At 38.4% G+C, this 15,410-nt stretch overlaps 1 protein-coding gene across 1 annotated transcript in view; it reads right to left on the reverse strand.

The window, feature by feature from the left end:
- WDR64 (WD repeat domain 64) overlaps positions 1-15,410 on the reverse strand; it is a 142,171-nt gene that overhangs the window by 33,736 nt on the left and 93,025 nt on the right. Inside the window, exons 14-15 of the mRNA XM_032389487.1 lie at positions 13,610-13,785; positions 5,259-5,432 (exon numbers count right to left, since the gene is read on the reverse strand). Of these exons, the coding sequence (XP_032245378.1) occupies positions 5,259-5,432; positions 13,610-13,785 (350 nt within the window). The remainder of the gene's footprint in view (positions 1-5,258; positions 5,433-13,609; positions 13,786-15,410) is intronic.

Consider the following 15,410-nt stretch of genomic DNA (forward strand, 5'->3'; position numbering starts at 1 on the left):
TCCTTTCTTCCTTCCTTTCTTCCTTCCTTTCTTTCTTTCTTTCTTTCTTTCTTTCTTTCTTTCTTCCTTTCTTCCTTTCTTCCTTTCTTCCTTGATCCTATTCATTTATTTGAGAGAGAGAGCACAGAGATGTAGGGAGAGGGAGAAGCAGACTCCCCACTGAGCAGGGAGCCCAACCCCAGGACCCAGGATCATGACCCAAGCTGAAGGCAGATGCCCAACTGAGTGAGCCACCCAGGCACCCCATCCCTAAGCACTTTCTATTGCTAGTGCTATTTGGCAGTTTTTAATTGTCTTGCTTCAAGTATTTGTTGGGCACCTGCTGTTAGGCTCCTGAAATACAAAGTCAAATAGAATGTCTGTGACCTGGAGAAACTTATAATATAATGAAAGTATTAAGACAAAGTACTGTACAATTTAAAAGTGCTATATTGGAGGCAGACTCAAGACTTTATAGGAACATAGAAGAGTGACATCTAAATAAGATTAAAGGTCTGTTATACAGATGGCCAACAGGCACATGAAAAGATGCTCAACATCACTAATCATCAGGGAAATGCAAAAACCACAATGAGATATCACCCCACACCAGTTAGAATGGCTAAAATCAAATGACAAGAAATAACAAGTGTTGGTGAGTATGTAGAGAAAAGGGATCTTCGTGCATTGTTGGTAGGAATGTAAAGTGGTGTAGCCACTGTGGGAAATAGTATGGAGGCTCCTCAAAAAATTTTAAATAGAACTACCATATGATCCAATAATCCAACTACTGGGTATTTACACAAAGAAAACAAAAACATTAATTTGAAAAGATATATGCATCTCATATGTTTACTGCAGCATTATTTACAATAGCCAAGATATGAAAGCTACCTAAGTGTCCATCAATAGACAAGTGGATAAGGATGTGGTGTACACTCACACACACACAAAACATACACAGGAATATTACACAGCCATAAAAAGCATGAAACTTGCCATTTACAATGACATGGATAGAACTACACAGTATTATGCTAAGGGAAATGTCAGACAGAGAAAGACAAATACCATATGATTTCACACATATGTGGAATTTAAGAAACAAAATGAATGAGCAAAGGAAAAAAGAGAGAGAGACAAACCAATAAAGAAACTCTTTTTTTTTTTTTTAAAGATTTTATGTATTTATTTGATATAGAGAGAGAGACAGCATTATCAGGGGGAGCGGGAGAAGCAGGTTCCCCACCGAGTAGGGACGCGATGTGGAGCTCGATCCCAGGATCCCGGGATCATGACCGGAGCTGAAGGCAGACGCTTAACTGACTGAGCCACCCAGGCGCCCCAACAAACTCTTAACTATAGAGAACAAACTGCTGGGGAGAGGAGGTTGTGGAGGGATGGATGAAACAGGTGGTGGGGATTAAAGAGTGTACTTGTCGTGAGGAGCACTGGGTGATGTAGGGAAGTGTTGAATCACTATATTGTACAACTGAAACTAATATAACACTGGATGTTAACTCTACTGGAATTAAAATTTTAAAAAGGATGGGATCATGCCATTTGAGAAAACATGCATGGACCTAGAGGGTATTATGCTAAGTGAAATTAAGTCAGATTGAGAAAGACAAATACTATATGATCCCACTCAGAAGTGGAATCTAAAAAAACAAATAAACAAAAAGCGGAATTGAACCTATAAATACAAAGAACAAACTGATGGTTGCCAGAGGGGAAGGAAGTGAGAGGTTGGGCAAAATGGGTGATGGGGAGAGGGAGACACAGGCTTCTAGTTATGGAATGAGTAAGTCATGGGAATAAAAGGCACAGCATAAGGAATAGAGTCAATGATACTGTGATAGCAATGTATCGGGACAGACGCTAACTACACTTGCAGTGACCATAACATAATGTATAAACTTCTGAAATCACTAAGTTGTACACCTGAAATGAATGCAACATTGTGTGTCAGCTATACTCAAATTTTAAAAAATGATTACAATTCTTGTCACTCTCAATTGCTCTCTCCTTCCTGAAACTTCTTACTCTACTTACCAGACTCCTAATTTTGCTTGTGTCCATGTGATCTTCTCTTTTCTGTTTCCTACTTGATCCCCTCTTACTCTGCCGATCTGTTAGATATTAATATACTGAGGGTTTACCTCTATCCCATTTGCTTTTTCTTTTTTCCAACTCCTTTTGGGCAATCTTGTCCCCTGTGTTTTAATAATCATCTCAATCTCAATGCCCTAATAATCTAGTCAGTCCCTTCCCATAAGCTTCAGGGTTGTATATTTAATAACTAAGAAATTTTTTTACAGGTATCTCTAAGTTAATATGTATAACTTCTTGCCTCCTTCCAGCACGTTATTTCATTCTATTCTATAGCTCACTGGTAGCACCACGTCCCAGTCCATCATTCAAGTTAGCTCCACGCTGTCCTTGATGCTCTCCTTTCTCTTAGGATCCTCCTCTCTCAACTGCATGACATCAAGCCCTAATTAGCAAAGGCCAAGTGCTGCTACTTTTGCCACCAAAATATTGTTTGAAACCTCTCCTTCCGCCATCCTCACTGTCATGGCCTTATGTCCCTCAACTAAAACAGTGGATCACTGCCTGAATCTTCTGCCTGCAATCTTGTCCCATTCAAAACTGTCATCGAGGGGCGCCTGGGTGGCTCAGTCGTTAAGCGTCTGCCTTCGGCTCGGGTCATGGTCCCAGGGTCCTGGGCTCGAGCCCCACATCGCGCTCCCTGCTCAGTAGGAAGCCTGCTTCTCCCTCTACCACTCCCCCTGCTTGTTATTTCCTCTTTCACTGTCAAATAAATACACAAATAAAATCTTAAAAAAAAACCAAAAACCTGTCATGGAAGCAGCATCATAGATGCTACCCACAACACCAATCTGATTATGCCATATCTCATTTGAAGCCCCTCACTGGTTTTCCATTTCTTATACGAGATTCAAGTGCCTTAACATCGTGAGCACAATCCAACTCCTAGCAATCTGTCCATCTCCATCTTCCCTCACTCCCTGTCTTCCTTCAGCCACAGTCACCTTTGTGACATTTTTCATTTTATCTCCTTCACTTGGCATTCACTTTGTCTTCTGGACTCCCCCTAGAAACTTCCTATCTGGGCCGAGCTAAGTCTTGGTAATTCTTTCTGACCTAATGATCAACTAGTTTTAGGACCCTCGTCTGGCCTAACCCTCCAAGCTCTCTGCTGGGTTGCCATCGTGCAGTAGAACAGGTACCACACCTCAGTAATCTTCGCATTCCCAGGGCTAAGAACAATGCATGCTGCATAGCAGGTATTCAATAAACAGTGCTTCCTAAATGGAAGAGTTTTAGAGAAACAGAATTTCCATGCACAACCCAATTTGTTCCCCCAAGTGACTTTTGCAGACTTTCCATCTATAGAGTAACTTTAAAATATGTTGCAAAAAAGAAGTGCTATAAATGCTCATTATGATACATACAAAACATAAGGGCTCAAAATTCAAAGATAATATACATTTTTATTATAATCCTAAAAGGCACTTTCATATATTACTTCAATAATTTATTACAGCAGTTCTTCCTTTTTTTTTTCCAAAGCAAGCGTTATTCATTACCCATATAATAACTTGCCAAATTCATCAGATCTGGCTCACTGTGCATTAATCATCGTCCTGTTTTTATTAGCTCCTAACAAGGAACATAGAACCGAACCCAGTGTTTCCAGTTGTGGGGAGTTGGAAGAAATGGACTAGAATGACTGTTTAAGGAGATGCATTCTGTTCTTTCAGCTTTGGCACACATTATGTGATGATGTTATCATGACCTAGTCACTGTATATTTTGATTTCAAATCCTTTAACAAACAATGAAACCTACTTATGATTTAAACTAACTATGAATGGACTTGGAATTGCAGTGCTAAATTAACATTTAAATTTGAGGGAATTACAATCTCTCTCCATACTATGATAAAATAATAGTTTCCAGGGTCGCCTGCGTGGCTCAGGAGGTTAAGTGACTGACTCTTGGTTTCGGCTCAGATCATGATCTCAGGGTTGTGACATCAAGCCCCATGTGGGTTCTGCGCTCAGTGGGGAATCTGCTTGAGATTCTTTCCCTCTTCCCCTCCCCTCACTCCTGCTCTCTCTCTCTCTCCCTTTCTCTAAAATAAATATATAAATCTTAAAAAAAATAGTTTCCAAATTCTTTGAAACAAGCTATACTATTCTCTCTTAAATTACATTTGTTTCAGTAATGACAGGGGTGAAAAACAAGACTTTTTAAAATTGCTTCCTCTGTAATTTGTGGTTTCTTGCATTCTTTAGTTTCTGACCACTTCTCTTTGTAAAAACTGAAAAGTAAGAATGGCTTGAGCTAATATTAGAGTAAGCAAATAAGGTGGATAAAGTCTCAAAAAAAATCGATTGACCTAAATTTTTACGGGAACAAAGAGGACAGCTTCCTTATTTCTTTGTTCTTCAGCCTGAAACATGCCACACACTTCACCCCTCAGGTGTGAACACAACCTCCAGCCACACTGAGTAGATAGAAAGTGTCTCACAAGAAATCTTACAGATTTTAAATTAATTTATCTATTTTTTGAAAGAGAGACAACCAGTCATTTTGTGAATCCTGATGGAAGTATATGACAGCATCTATGGAGTCTTATTAAAATAAAACCAAAGCTCATGCAGTGAAGCCAGGTTAGAGGAAGTACACACAGAACTAAAATTACACCAGAAGGATGCAATCAGCAAAATATAGAAAATGTAAAACTATGGCACCAACTCTCCAGTATCTTCAATAAATAAATAGCAAGGGAAGAAGAGAGAAATGGAAAGATATTTACAGATTAATAGAGATTTAAGACTTCACTAAATGCACCAATGGACCTTTTTTGGATCCTTGCAAACTATAAAAAAATATGAGGCAATCTAGGAAATTTGAACACTGTGTGATGACATTAAGGACTTCTTAAAAGTTATTTTAGAAAAGATCTTTAAAAATAATGGTGTCATGCCGTTTTTTTGAGTCATTATCATGTAGGGATACATACTGAAATATTTAGGGATGAAATGGCACAACATCTGGGATTTGCTTCAAAATAATTCTTTTGTGGTGGTCATGGGAAGTGGTAGGAATAAAAAGGAGTAAGTTTGGCCATGCACACACAATCTCTGAAGCTGCGTGCTAGTATGTATAAGTTCAACACATTATTTTCTCTACTTCTGTATAATTTTCCATAATAAAAAGGAAAAAAAAACAAGAAATGAAACTTACATTAACATGTTGAGAAAAGTTTTTCTCTACTAGCTCAACATCTGGGAAAGGAATACGCATGCTCCTATGTTTAGGAGATGTCCTCAGATGCACAGTGTGATTCACGTCTTGTAGGAAAGGCATGACATTGGGCAGCTCCCATATCACCACAAGATACGCATCCTCTTCCTTACCCTTCAATAGAAATACAGTGAGTACATGAAAAAATTCAATTAGCTATTTTATTTTGAGCTGTTTTAAAGATACAGAGAAAAATAGAACATACAAAGATGTACTGACCACCTGGGTATCAAGGTGGTGGATACATCATTATCAAATTATCATTATCATGATCAAATCTTAAGCCCTGTCTAGCCCTCTTTAAAATAGTTCCTGTTTCTTATTCCTTCCCAGAGACCATTATTAACCTAAATATGGTGTTAGTTATGAAAATCCTAATATTTCTACATAAATTTATACATGTATTCTACATATGCATATATCATATATTGTTATACGTATATACACGTACATCGTACATATATAACAATATTGCTGTCCGGCTTTTTTTAAGGAGGGGAGGGGCGGAGGGGAGGGAAAGAAAGAATCTCAAGCAGGTTCCATGCGCAGCACAGAGCCTGACACGGGGCTCGATCCCACAACCCTGAGATCATGACCTGAGCCATAATCAACAGTCGGATGCTTAACTGACTGAGCCACCCAGGTGCCCTGATTTTAGGCTTTTTACCTTTTTATAAATATTATCAAACTGCATGAATTCTTCTTTAACTTTCTTGTTCACTTAACATTATATTTTGGAGATTTATATAAATTATTACATGGAACTCTAGTTATTTATTTTTAACTCCTTTATAGGATTGTAAGAATTTATTGTACAATTTCTTTATCCAGTCTTCTACTGCTAGGGTGTTGAGGTTGCTGCCAATTTTCACTGCTTGTTTTTATGGACAGGTGTCATGGTTTCTACAGCATATGCCTGGAGTAGAACTATTAAATTGTAAAGATATGCAATTATTGACTTGACTAGATGCTACCAGTGGTTCTTCAAAGTAGTGTTATCCTTTTTCACCCCCATGAGAATTAGATGTTTTCCTTTCTTCACATTCTTGCCAACACTTGGTTTAAATTGATTATTATTTTTTTTCTTATGATGGGTATAAAATGGGATATTAAAAAGTAAAATTTTAAATGTATTGATTATATTAGTCACATTTTCCTAATTTAGTGAGTTGAACATTTTTCATGTGTTTGTGAGTCATTTGGGTTTTCTTACCTGTCTTTGTCCATTTTCCTCTTGGGCTGTTTTTCTTCTGGATTTGTGGGATTTATTTAGCAATTCTGTTTCCTAATACTTTCTTGTTTACCTGGGACACAGTATGTTACTTCTTTCCACAGTGTGTGACTTATTTTTTCATTGTTTTTTAAAGACATGTTTATTTTTATTGAATATAATAAAGAGATCTTTGTGATATCTCATCTTGTGAATATGGTGTAGCTCTCCATATTTTCAGATGATTGTTTATGTTCTTTAGGAATTTTCTCCACAAAATTTTTGCATATTTTTGTTAAATTTATTTAGGCTATATTTTTGTTTGCTCTTATAATGTGATCATTCTGTTTCTAACTGGTTATTATTGTTGAGATGCTCTTAATTTTTGAAGTTTTAATTTTTGTATGGGAATAAAAGTCAAAATTTTAAGGTTGGTGATTTTGCTAGCAAAGCACAGATCTTTTAGGTTGAGAGCAGCTGTGGTAAAGTGGAGAGAATATTGGTCTAGACATGAAGACAACACATTTCCAGTCTCCGTTCTAGCAAGAGCCTGGGCAAAGTATCTCTCTTCCTTTGGGCCGTATTTTCCTTGTTTGTAAAATGAGGACTTCAGTGAGTGGATGGATAAAAGTTCTTTCATGTTTCAAAAGCATTATGTTTCTAGGTGATCTAAGGTCTCTGTTATCTCATATCTATGTTAATTTAAAAGTACTGGCCAGTGGTCCTCCTACCTGCTAGGTGGGTCTTTGGTTAGAGTTTGTGCCACTTTGGGAGCAGAAGGAAGTTCAGCAATGTCCAGGAAGTGGGGTCAGACATTGACATATTGAATGATAGCTTAGTTAAGTTCATGTGCCTCCCTGATGGACACAGTGGCTCTCAATCTTTCTGAAACCATTGAGCAGTAAAATTAAAAAAAAAAAAAAAACAAAACTTTGGAATACTGACTTAGAGTTACTAACATTTAATTTCACCAAGAGAGGACATGGGGGAGACGGGGACTGGAAACTCTGCTATCAATATTTTATGAAAAGAAAGGCTATAGTTTAATACCAACAAGTAGGAAAGATACAACCTTTAAATATAAAAAGTAAAATTAGCCTTATGAAGAATTGCCCTATTTTTTTCATTTCACACCTAAGTGATAAAACTTTTTATCTCAGGTTGGTATTGGCAGATAGGCCTTCAGGAATTCGTGCTCCTGGAAAATAGCAGTTCACATGATTCTATGAACATGTATTACATTAATCGCCTGGGAGATCTCATGCCTGAAGGGACTCACATATAGGGCTACAGGACTAAACATATAAAGTTACATGGATGGAAGGACAGATAAAGGGAAGTAAGTGGGTCTTCAGTATTCAGTATTTGAAGTGTTAGTATCTTTTCCACATCTGTTTCTTTTCTAATTCAGGAACCCATATTATTTGCATATTGGGTCTTCTGACTCTATCCTCTCAATTTCTTATATAGTGAGTGAGCTATTTTTGGGTTAATTACTCGAAATCTCTGAACTCCCACACCACTCTGTTCATGATGTTATAACAGTAATATCTTACCAATCTATGTTTTTTTTAAAGATTTTTTTTATTTTAGAGAGAGTGTGCTCACAATGGGGGAGGGGCAGAGAGAATCTCAAGCAGACTCCCCACTGAATGCAGAGCCCATTGTGGGGCTTGATCTCACCACCCTGACATCATGACCTGAGCTGAAATCATGAGTCCAATGCTCAACTGACGGAGCCCCAATAAACCCCAATCTATGGTTTTTATCAACAAGGGTTTGGGGGCAAATTTATCCCAAATTTATAAAAATTTTTTATACAAGCAAGATGTAATTCTGTCTCCTTAAAACAGATTGTGAAACGATTATTATTTCCTTCTCTTGTGGTCAGGACGTTGCATTGACAGGCTAGTCAGTTCATAATCTGCCTTCCCATGACATGGCCAGAAGACCAGGCCTGAAGAAGTTCATACAGTGACATTTGTGACAGGACCAGGCAGTGACCCAAGCATGTTTTTGAGACTTGGGAAAATAAAACCAAGAATGTAAGTGCAAGAGAGACATTACAGCTCAAGCCATTAAGGACTGGTCTGAAGACATTAAGAAGAAATACAAAAATCATATGGGGGCTTCCCCTTAGCTCATTACACATTAGCAGAGTTCCCCGAGTAATAGAATATGACTACTGAAGCAGTTTTTGCTTATTTGTTTCTTTAATGCAGCTGAGAGTCTGAGAAGATAGTGGCTTGGTACATCTTTCCTGCACTCCACTCCCGGCTCTGACTCCAGGAACAGTTTCTGGAGGCAAGCAGAGGATGAGGGTTGGAGTTTGGGGAAAGAAAGTTATTATGGCATTGTCACCCTTTGGGCTGAACAAAAGCCTGGGGACCAGGGTGGGAGAGAGTCCAAGGGTAAGAGTTGAACATGGTGATTATTCCGCAAATATGCTCAAATCCCCAGGAGGAGGTGGGTCCAGGGGGCAATGTGAAGTATGGCATATACCTAGTGTTCCTCAAGGAGTTGAGGAGTAGCTGAACAGCTGGCCTGAGCCTTCCATATTCTGAAATTGGGAGAGAGAATGGGAAGCAAGAAGGCTTCCTGCTGTGGTCTCCACCGGGGAGTGCTGTGGGGACTCTGAACAACCACCCCTCGGCAAAAGCATGACTGCACACCTCACCCTCTCAGGATTGCCACCTCTTGTGCTTTTCTAGAAGCCAAATCCTAATGAGCAGAAAAAGAAACGTAGCTAAGAGGGGCTAGTATCCAGAGAGAAGAACTACAGACAAAACATGCAGAACAGATTCTTGACTTAGACTGCTGGAAGTGTGTTAACTTGAGCAAAATTGAAGAGTTCTCAAGGAAGTTCAAAACAGAAACAAAACAACAACAAAACATGGCCTTCAAATGTAAGAATTTGGTTGGTGAACTGAAAAAGAATTAATTTCTTTTTGAGACTTGAACTAATAGCTTAAAAATAGAGAAAAATATTTCAAAACAGTCAGCATGACTAAAAAGAAAAAGAAAACATAAAGAAAAACATAAGAAATTGAGAGGATAGAGTCAGAAGACCCAATATGCAAATAGTATGTGTTCCTGAATTAGAAAAAGAAACAGATGCGGAAAAGATACTTAATAAACAAATAATAATACAAAAACATTTCCTAAGCTGGAAGAAATATCTAGGACTGCAGATTTAAAAGTCTCCTGTGGAATTGATGAGAAAACATACGCATTTAAGCAAAGCCCTTAAACCTCTGGGACAAAGATAACATCTAAGTTTGCAGAGAGAATGCATAAGTTACAGAGGAAAAATAATCAGACCAGCATTGGGCTGCTCACTGGCAACATCGTTCCTTCAAGACTGTGAAGTGACATACTGACTTCTGAATCAAGTCCCATAACTAAAGGATTCCAAAATATTCGCTGAGAGTTGGTACCAATTTATACTAATGTTAGCTGCATATGAACCCTCCTATTGGTTCACAGCCTTGCTGAAACTTAGTATTATCAGATTTACTTTTTTAAACCAGTCTATTGGGTGTATTATATCTACTGTAATTCCAATTTGAATTTCCCTGATTACTAATGAGGTTTAGCAATGTTGTATATGTTTATTGGCCATTTGGGTTTGCTGTTTTATGAAGTGCCTCTCTTTTTTCATTTTCTATTGAACTAATTACCTTATTTCTTATCTAAGAACTCGGGATACTAACCCAGTTGGTTATTATGTGTTGCAAATCTCTTCTTTAACTCTACTTTTGTCTTTTAACTCTAATTATGATGACTTCTGATGAAGAAAGGTTATTAGTTTAGTGTAACCAAATATATCCTTTTTTTAAATAGTGATTTTTGAGTCTTATTTAAGATATCTTTTTCTCTTGAGTTCATAAAGACATTGTCCTATATTGACTGCTAAACCCTGTATTGTTTTGTCTTTCCATTAATATTTTGAAGTCATTAATCCACAAGGAATAGTCTTAGATAGGAGAAAAAAATTATATTTCTTTTCCATATGGATGTCTAGTTGCTCCAAAACCTTTTATTGAAAAATATATTCTTGCCACACAAATCTGCTATGCCACTTCTGTTGTATATGGACCTGGTTTTGCTCTATTTACTTATATCTGTGCCCAAACCTTCTTGTCTAGTTTTCTTGTGCACTTAATTATCCTGACTCTGGTCTGAGGGAATGTGCCTTTCTCCAGAATGGATTTGTACTTGTTTCTGCCAGGTGCCTGCCAAAACTACCAGTTTTAAATCAAGTTCATAGCTGAGATTTCCTTGACCCCTAAGCATTGCCAATCTAGCCTGTAAATGCATATGAGATACTTGTGGCCACAGTTCTGAGGGACAGGGTTTTGTCTCATCTTGTTTTGTTTTCCTACTCTTCTCCCTTCTTCCCTGCTTGGTTCTGTGTGAGGGCAGCTTTTCCTGCCTTGCTCTTGGGAGGCTGGTTTCTTTCTTTCTGGTTTACCTTTATGCTGATAGTGTAACTTTTGGGTCCCAGCATATTATGGACATGGTATTAAATTCTTTGCCTTAGGCAGGCCCTGGGCCTTGACTTTTTTGTCCCTCCTAATCAGGTTAGTCTCCAAAATTGAAATCTCATTTGCTTTGGAAAATGCCCTTGAGACAAAAAATAGCAAGGGTGTTTTAGTTCTTCATTTACCTTTCTCATCCTCCAGTTTCACTAAATTTTTGTCTGCTATTTAGTTACTAATATTGTCAGCTCTTTAATGCTAGTTGAGAGATTCAGTAAATATTTTATTCAGAACTTTTCATTGTTTTCAGTGGAGGGTGGGTCTGAATAATCAAGTTCCTAAATACCTTATTTTCCATAGAATCTTGGGACTTGGAAGAACATCTAGCACGTATGGAGCACAAAAAGTGTTTCTTGAAATGTGTTGAACTTCACTGGAAATCAGTGGAAAATGAAATCTTCCCTGGCTCCGTTTTGGCTAGGCACTGCCCACTACAGTAAATTCATGTAGCACTTTGTGCAAGTATTTGTAACACTTGTACTAGGTAGATCAATATCAATCCTTCATATTAAACTGTAAGTTCCATGATGAAAGGGAAGATATCTTTCTGGTCCATGAGACACACTTACTAAATGCTCATTGAAAAAAAAAATGAATGAATGAAAGTACATTCATTGAACAACATGCAGGTTAGGAGTGATGAGCCTTACTCAGTTGAAAATCCACATACAACTTTTGACTCCCACCAAACTTAACTATTAATATCCTACTGTTGACTGGAAGCCTTACTGATAACATAAATAGATGATTAACACATATTTTGTATGTCTTATGTATTATAAGCTGTATTCTTACAATAAAGTAGGCCAGAGAAAAGAAAGTGTTATTAAGAAAATCATCAGGAAGAGAAAATACATTTATAGTACTGCACTGTATAGTATAGTACTATACTGTGCTGTAAAAAATCTGCATGTACGTGGACCCACACAGTTCAAACCGATGTTGTTCAAGGTCATTCTAGAAAATAAGTATGTAAATCAAACCATATCTTATTTTTAATAGGCAAATAACACTAAGTAATAGTAATAAGGCATTAACCATAAATTATAAGTGTGCTTTCGACATTATGCTTATTATAAAGCTCTTCCCTCCAACATTAATAAAAATTCCCTAAAATTTCCCAAACATTGGGGCACCTGGGTGACTCAGTCAGGTAAGCATCTGCCTTCGGCTCAGATCATGATGTCAGGGTCTTGGGATCGAGCCCCACGTTGGGCTCCCTGCTCAGCAGGAAGCCTGCTTTTCCCTCTCCCTCTGTGCTCTCTCTCTCTCTCTCTCTAGCTCGCTCTCTCTCAAATAAATAAGTAAAATATTTTAACCCCCCCAAACCTTCCCAAACATTTACTATTGTATTTTTATAAAACGTTTCCTGTATTTCTTCATTTTCTCAATCCTTGATGAGCACCTGCTCAGGGCACAGCAAGAATACAAGTGCAAATAAGAGAGATTTTCAATCTTCATCAAGCTCAGTCTATAGATTTTGGAGACATGGAGAACCAGAATAATCAAAGTGACAAATGCTGCAGTAAAACCAAAACCAATTTTGATGTGGGAACAGCACGAGGCTGGTTTTTTGCAATCCTTAAAAAAGGAGTGTTTGTTATTGACATCGTCTGTTAGGAAAAGCATACTGATGGTCAACTGCACTACCTTAAAGAAGGGAAATCAATCCATTGTTGTGTTGTAGAGTGTATTACTAAGAAATTCCTTCCTATGCTGCTATTTGAATTGCTCAGACAACGTGGGAAGAATATATTGAATCAGGGATGTTTTTCACTCCTTTTTTCCAGCAGTAGAGCCATCAGTCACCTTAATAATGCTGAAATTTCATGATTGCTGAACTAATTTAAGATTTTTTTTTCTGATCTTAGCTTTCAGAAGGGGAAAATAAAGTCAAAGAGTCCTTGAGTTCTAGGCAGAGAGAGATCCACTCAGTAACCAGGATAAATGATCTAGCCTTCATTAAATATGAAGTAGGCATTAGCATTCTTCAGTGGTAATAGACTCACAGAAAAAATAAATTAGACTACCTCAATCCTCCCGAAATGGCCCTGAGCAGATTGCATCATTAACCTTAAAGTAAACAAAGCAATTTTGGTGACAAACTGAAAAAGTGACTTGAGCGTCCCTGAATGCATTATGGGTTCTCAGGACAGAGAGGAATCACTGCTCCCTTTCACAGAGCCTGCTGGGGAGCAGCTCTGTCAGTGAATTATCCCCAGATGAGGATATAAACAATGTCAGAGGTGGCAGCTGTGGGTAAGTTTCACCTTGCTGATAGCTGCTCCAGAGGTTCCTGACTAATCCTTCAGCAAACCCTGGGTGGGTGAGATGCTGTCCCTGAGTAGCCATTCTTTTTTGCTCTTGGCTTGGACCTGGGCAAGGATGCTCTTAATTAAGAACCTCTTAGGAAGACTGGTGGAGAAATGCTATTCCCAGCTGACTGGCAGGAGAAGAATGAAATGGGGCTCATCCAATAACTCCGCCGATTTTCCCAAAAAGAGCACATAGAGTACAAATATAAAACTGGGATCACACACCTGGACCATCTTGATTTTCCCATTGCGCTCCAAGGTGAGGACCAAATGCTGGTGTTTTTCCTGGGCTTTCAGGAAAATCAGGCGCCGAAGCCAATGTTCTTCCTCCTTCCAGTCTTTCCCTTCCGGCAACACTTTCATCTCCTGCCCACTGCCGAAATCCCAGATTTTAATTGTTCCTAAGCACACAGGAAGAAGACTATGTAGATACAAATAACTTATAGAAAGCTTGGCTTTTATCTCAGACAAAATTGATCTAATTGAAAGCGTTCTGCCAACAATTTATCCTATATTTATTTTCTACTAAGACTGACGAGTGAATCTCAGCCCTGCTGTGCACAAAATATATTTCTGTATGCCTTTGTTTGTCACAGGCTGATAAAAATTAACACAACTAGGCAAGGTCTTGAAATTTGTGACAGTTTTCTTGAAACACTCAGACTCTCCTAGCTGAGCTTTCTGGCTGAAGTGGCTCTTTTCTGCCCTTATTCTCCCAAACCCTCCAGTTTGCTAAATACTCCCCGATATTTTTCCATTCATTAGTATCATGCCACAATTGTCATTCATAGTAAAAGATCAATCCAATGACATCACATTTCCTAAGGTGCTGATGTGTTCGAAGACTTTTGCTTTTATTGGGTAATAAAACATTTAAAAGAATTCCAGCAGGTAGGAATCTATCAAGCTTTGAGTTGTTTTATCGGTTACATGGGAAGAAAATGCAACAAAGGCATTGAGTTTCTTCTTACATTTGAAATCATACTTTCTTTACAATTAACTTGGGTCATTTGATTTAGGGGAGCTTGATCAAGGGGCCAGGAGGTGTGATAAACAGTGTGGTTGTTGAATGGCTATTTCTAGATCATCACTCTGTGTAGGAATTCTCTTCACATGGGCATTTCTAGTGGTTTAGTATCTAGTGGACTGCTCCTCACAGCACTTTCTTCCCTTTGCTTGACCCTAATCCCACCCCCTCCCCTACTTCACATCCCGCAGCTCTATTCCTGTTGGACATCCATAATGTTCTCACTGTGTTGTTTTTATTTCCTTCTGCCAGGTTCTCTCTTTCAGCAATACTCACAACTCCTACCATTTGTTTGTTCACAACATCATTAAACACTAACTAAATTCTCCCTATATACTCAGCACTATGCAAGGAGCTGCGAATGCAAAGCGAACAGGCACGGTTCCTGCCCTCAAGCACTTTATGGTTGTGGAGGAACATAGTCATACAAACAATGAAAAGAAGGAATGCTCTCATTCAGTCCTGCATATGTGGACCACAGTGTCACAGCCCAGATTTCCTGCTACCTTGAGACTTTAGCAGCCAAATTTAATGGGGCAGAGGGTAGGGAGAAGTTTTGCTTGGCTTAGGTGGTGGGTGGGTGGGTGGGAATGAGGGGAACTGCTGGCTTGTGAGCAGAGCTGCTCTGAGAGTCAGAGAATCCTACTTTCCAGGGTGTCCTAGGATGTTGCAGCATCTTTGTCAGTGACCTCTGAGGAGAACAAACTGTCCATGTTTAAAGAAATTCTAGACCCTAGCACTAACAATGAAATGGACTTGCTTGCATGAAAACAATACTATCTTAGTCATCTGTATGAATTGCTGACGCTTATGCCTGATGACAGTTGTGTCCACTGCTCAGAAGTTCTATTATAACTGATTTTCATATGTGTGTAGAGAGTGCTTCTAGAGCAGTTAAGACTGTTTTCTTAAGAATTGTCCCACATGCAGAGCAGTTGCATTTATTCACACCCCATCAACTTAGCATTCATGATTTCATTTCATGTGGACGTTATCTGT

The sequence above is a fragment of the Phoca vitulina genome, unplaced genomic scaffold, assembly GCF_004348235.1.
Source record: "Phoca vitulina isolate PV1807 unplaced genomic scaffold, GSC_HSeal_1.0 scaffold54, whole genome shotgun sequence".
Lineage (NCBI taxonomy): Eukaryota > Metazoa > Chordata > Mammalia > Carnivora > Phocidae > Phoca > Phoca vitulina.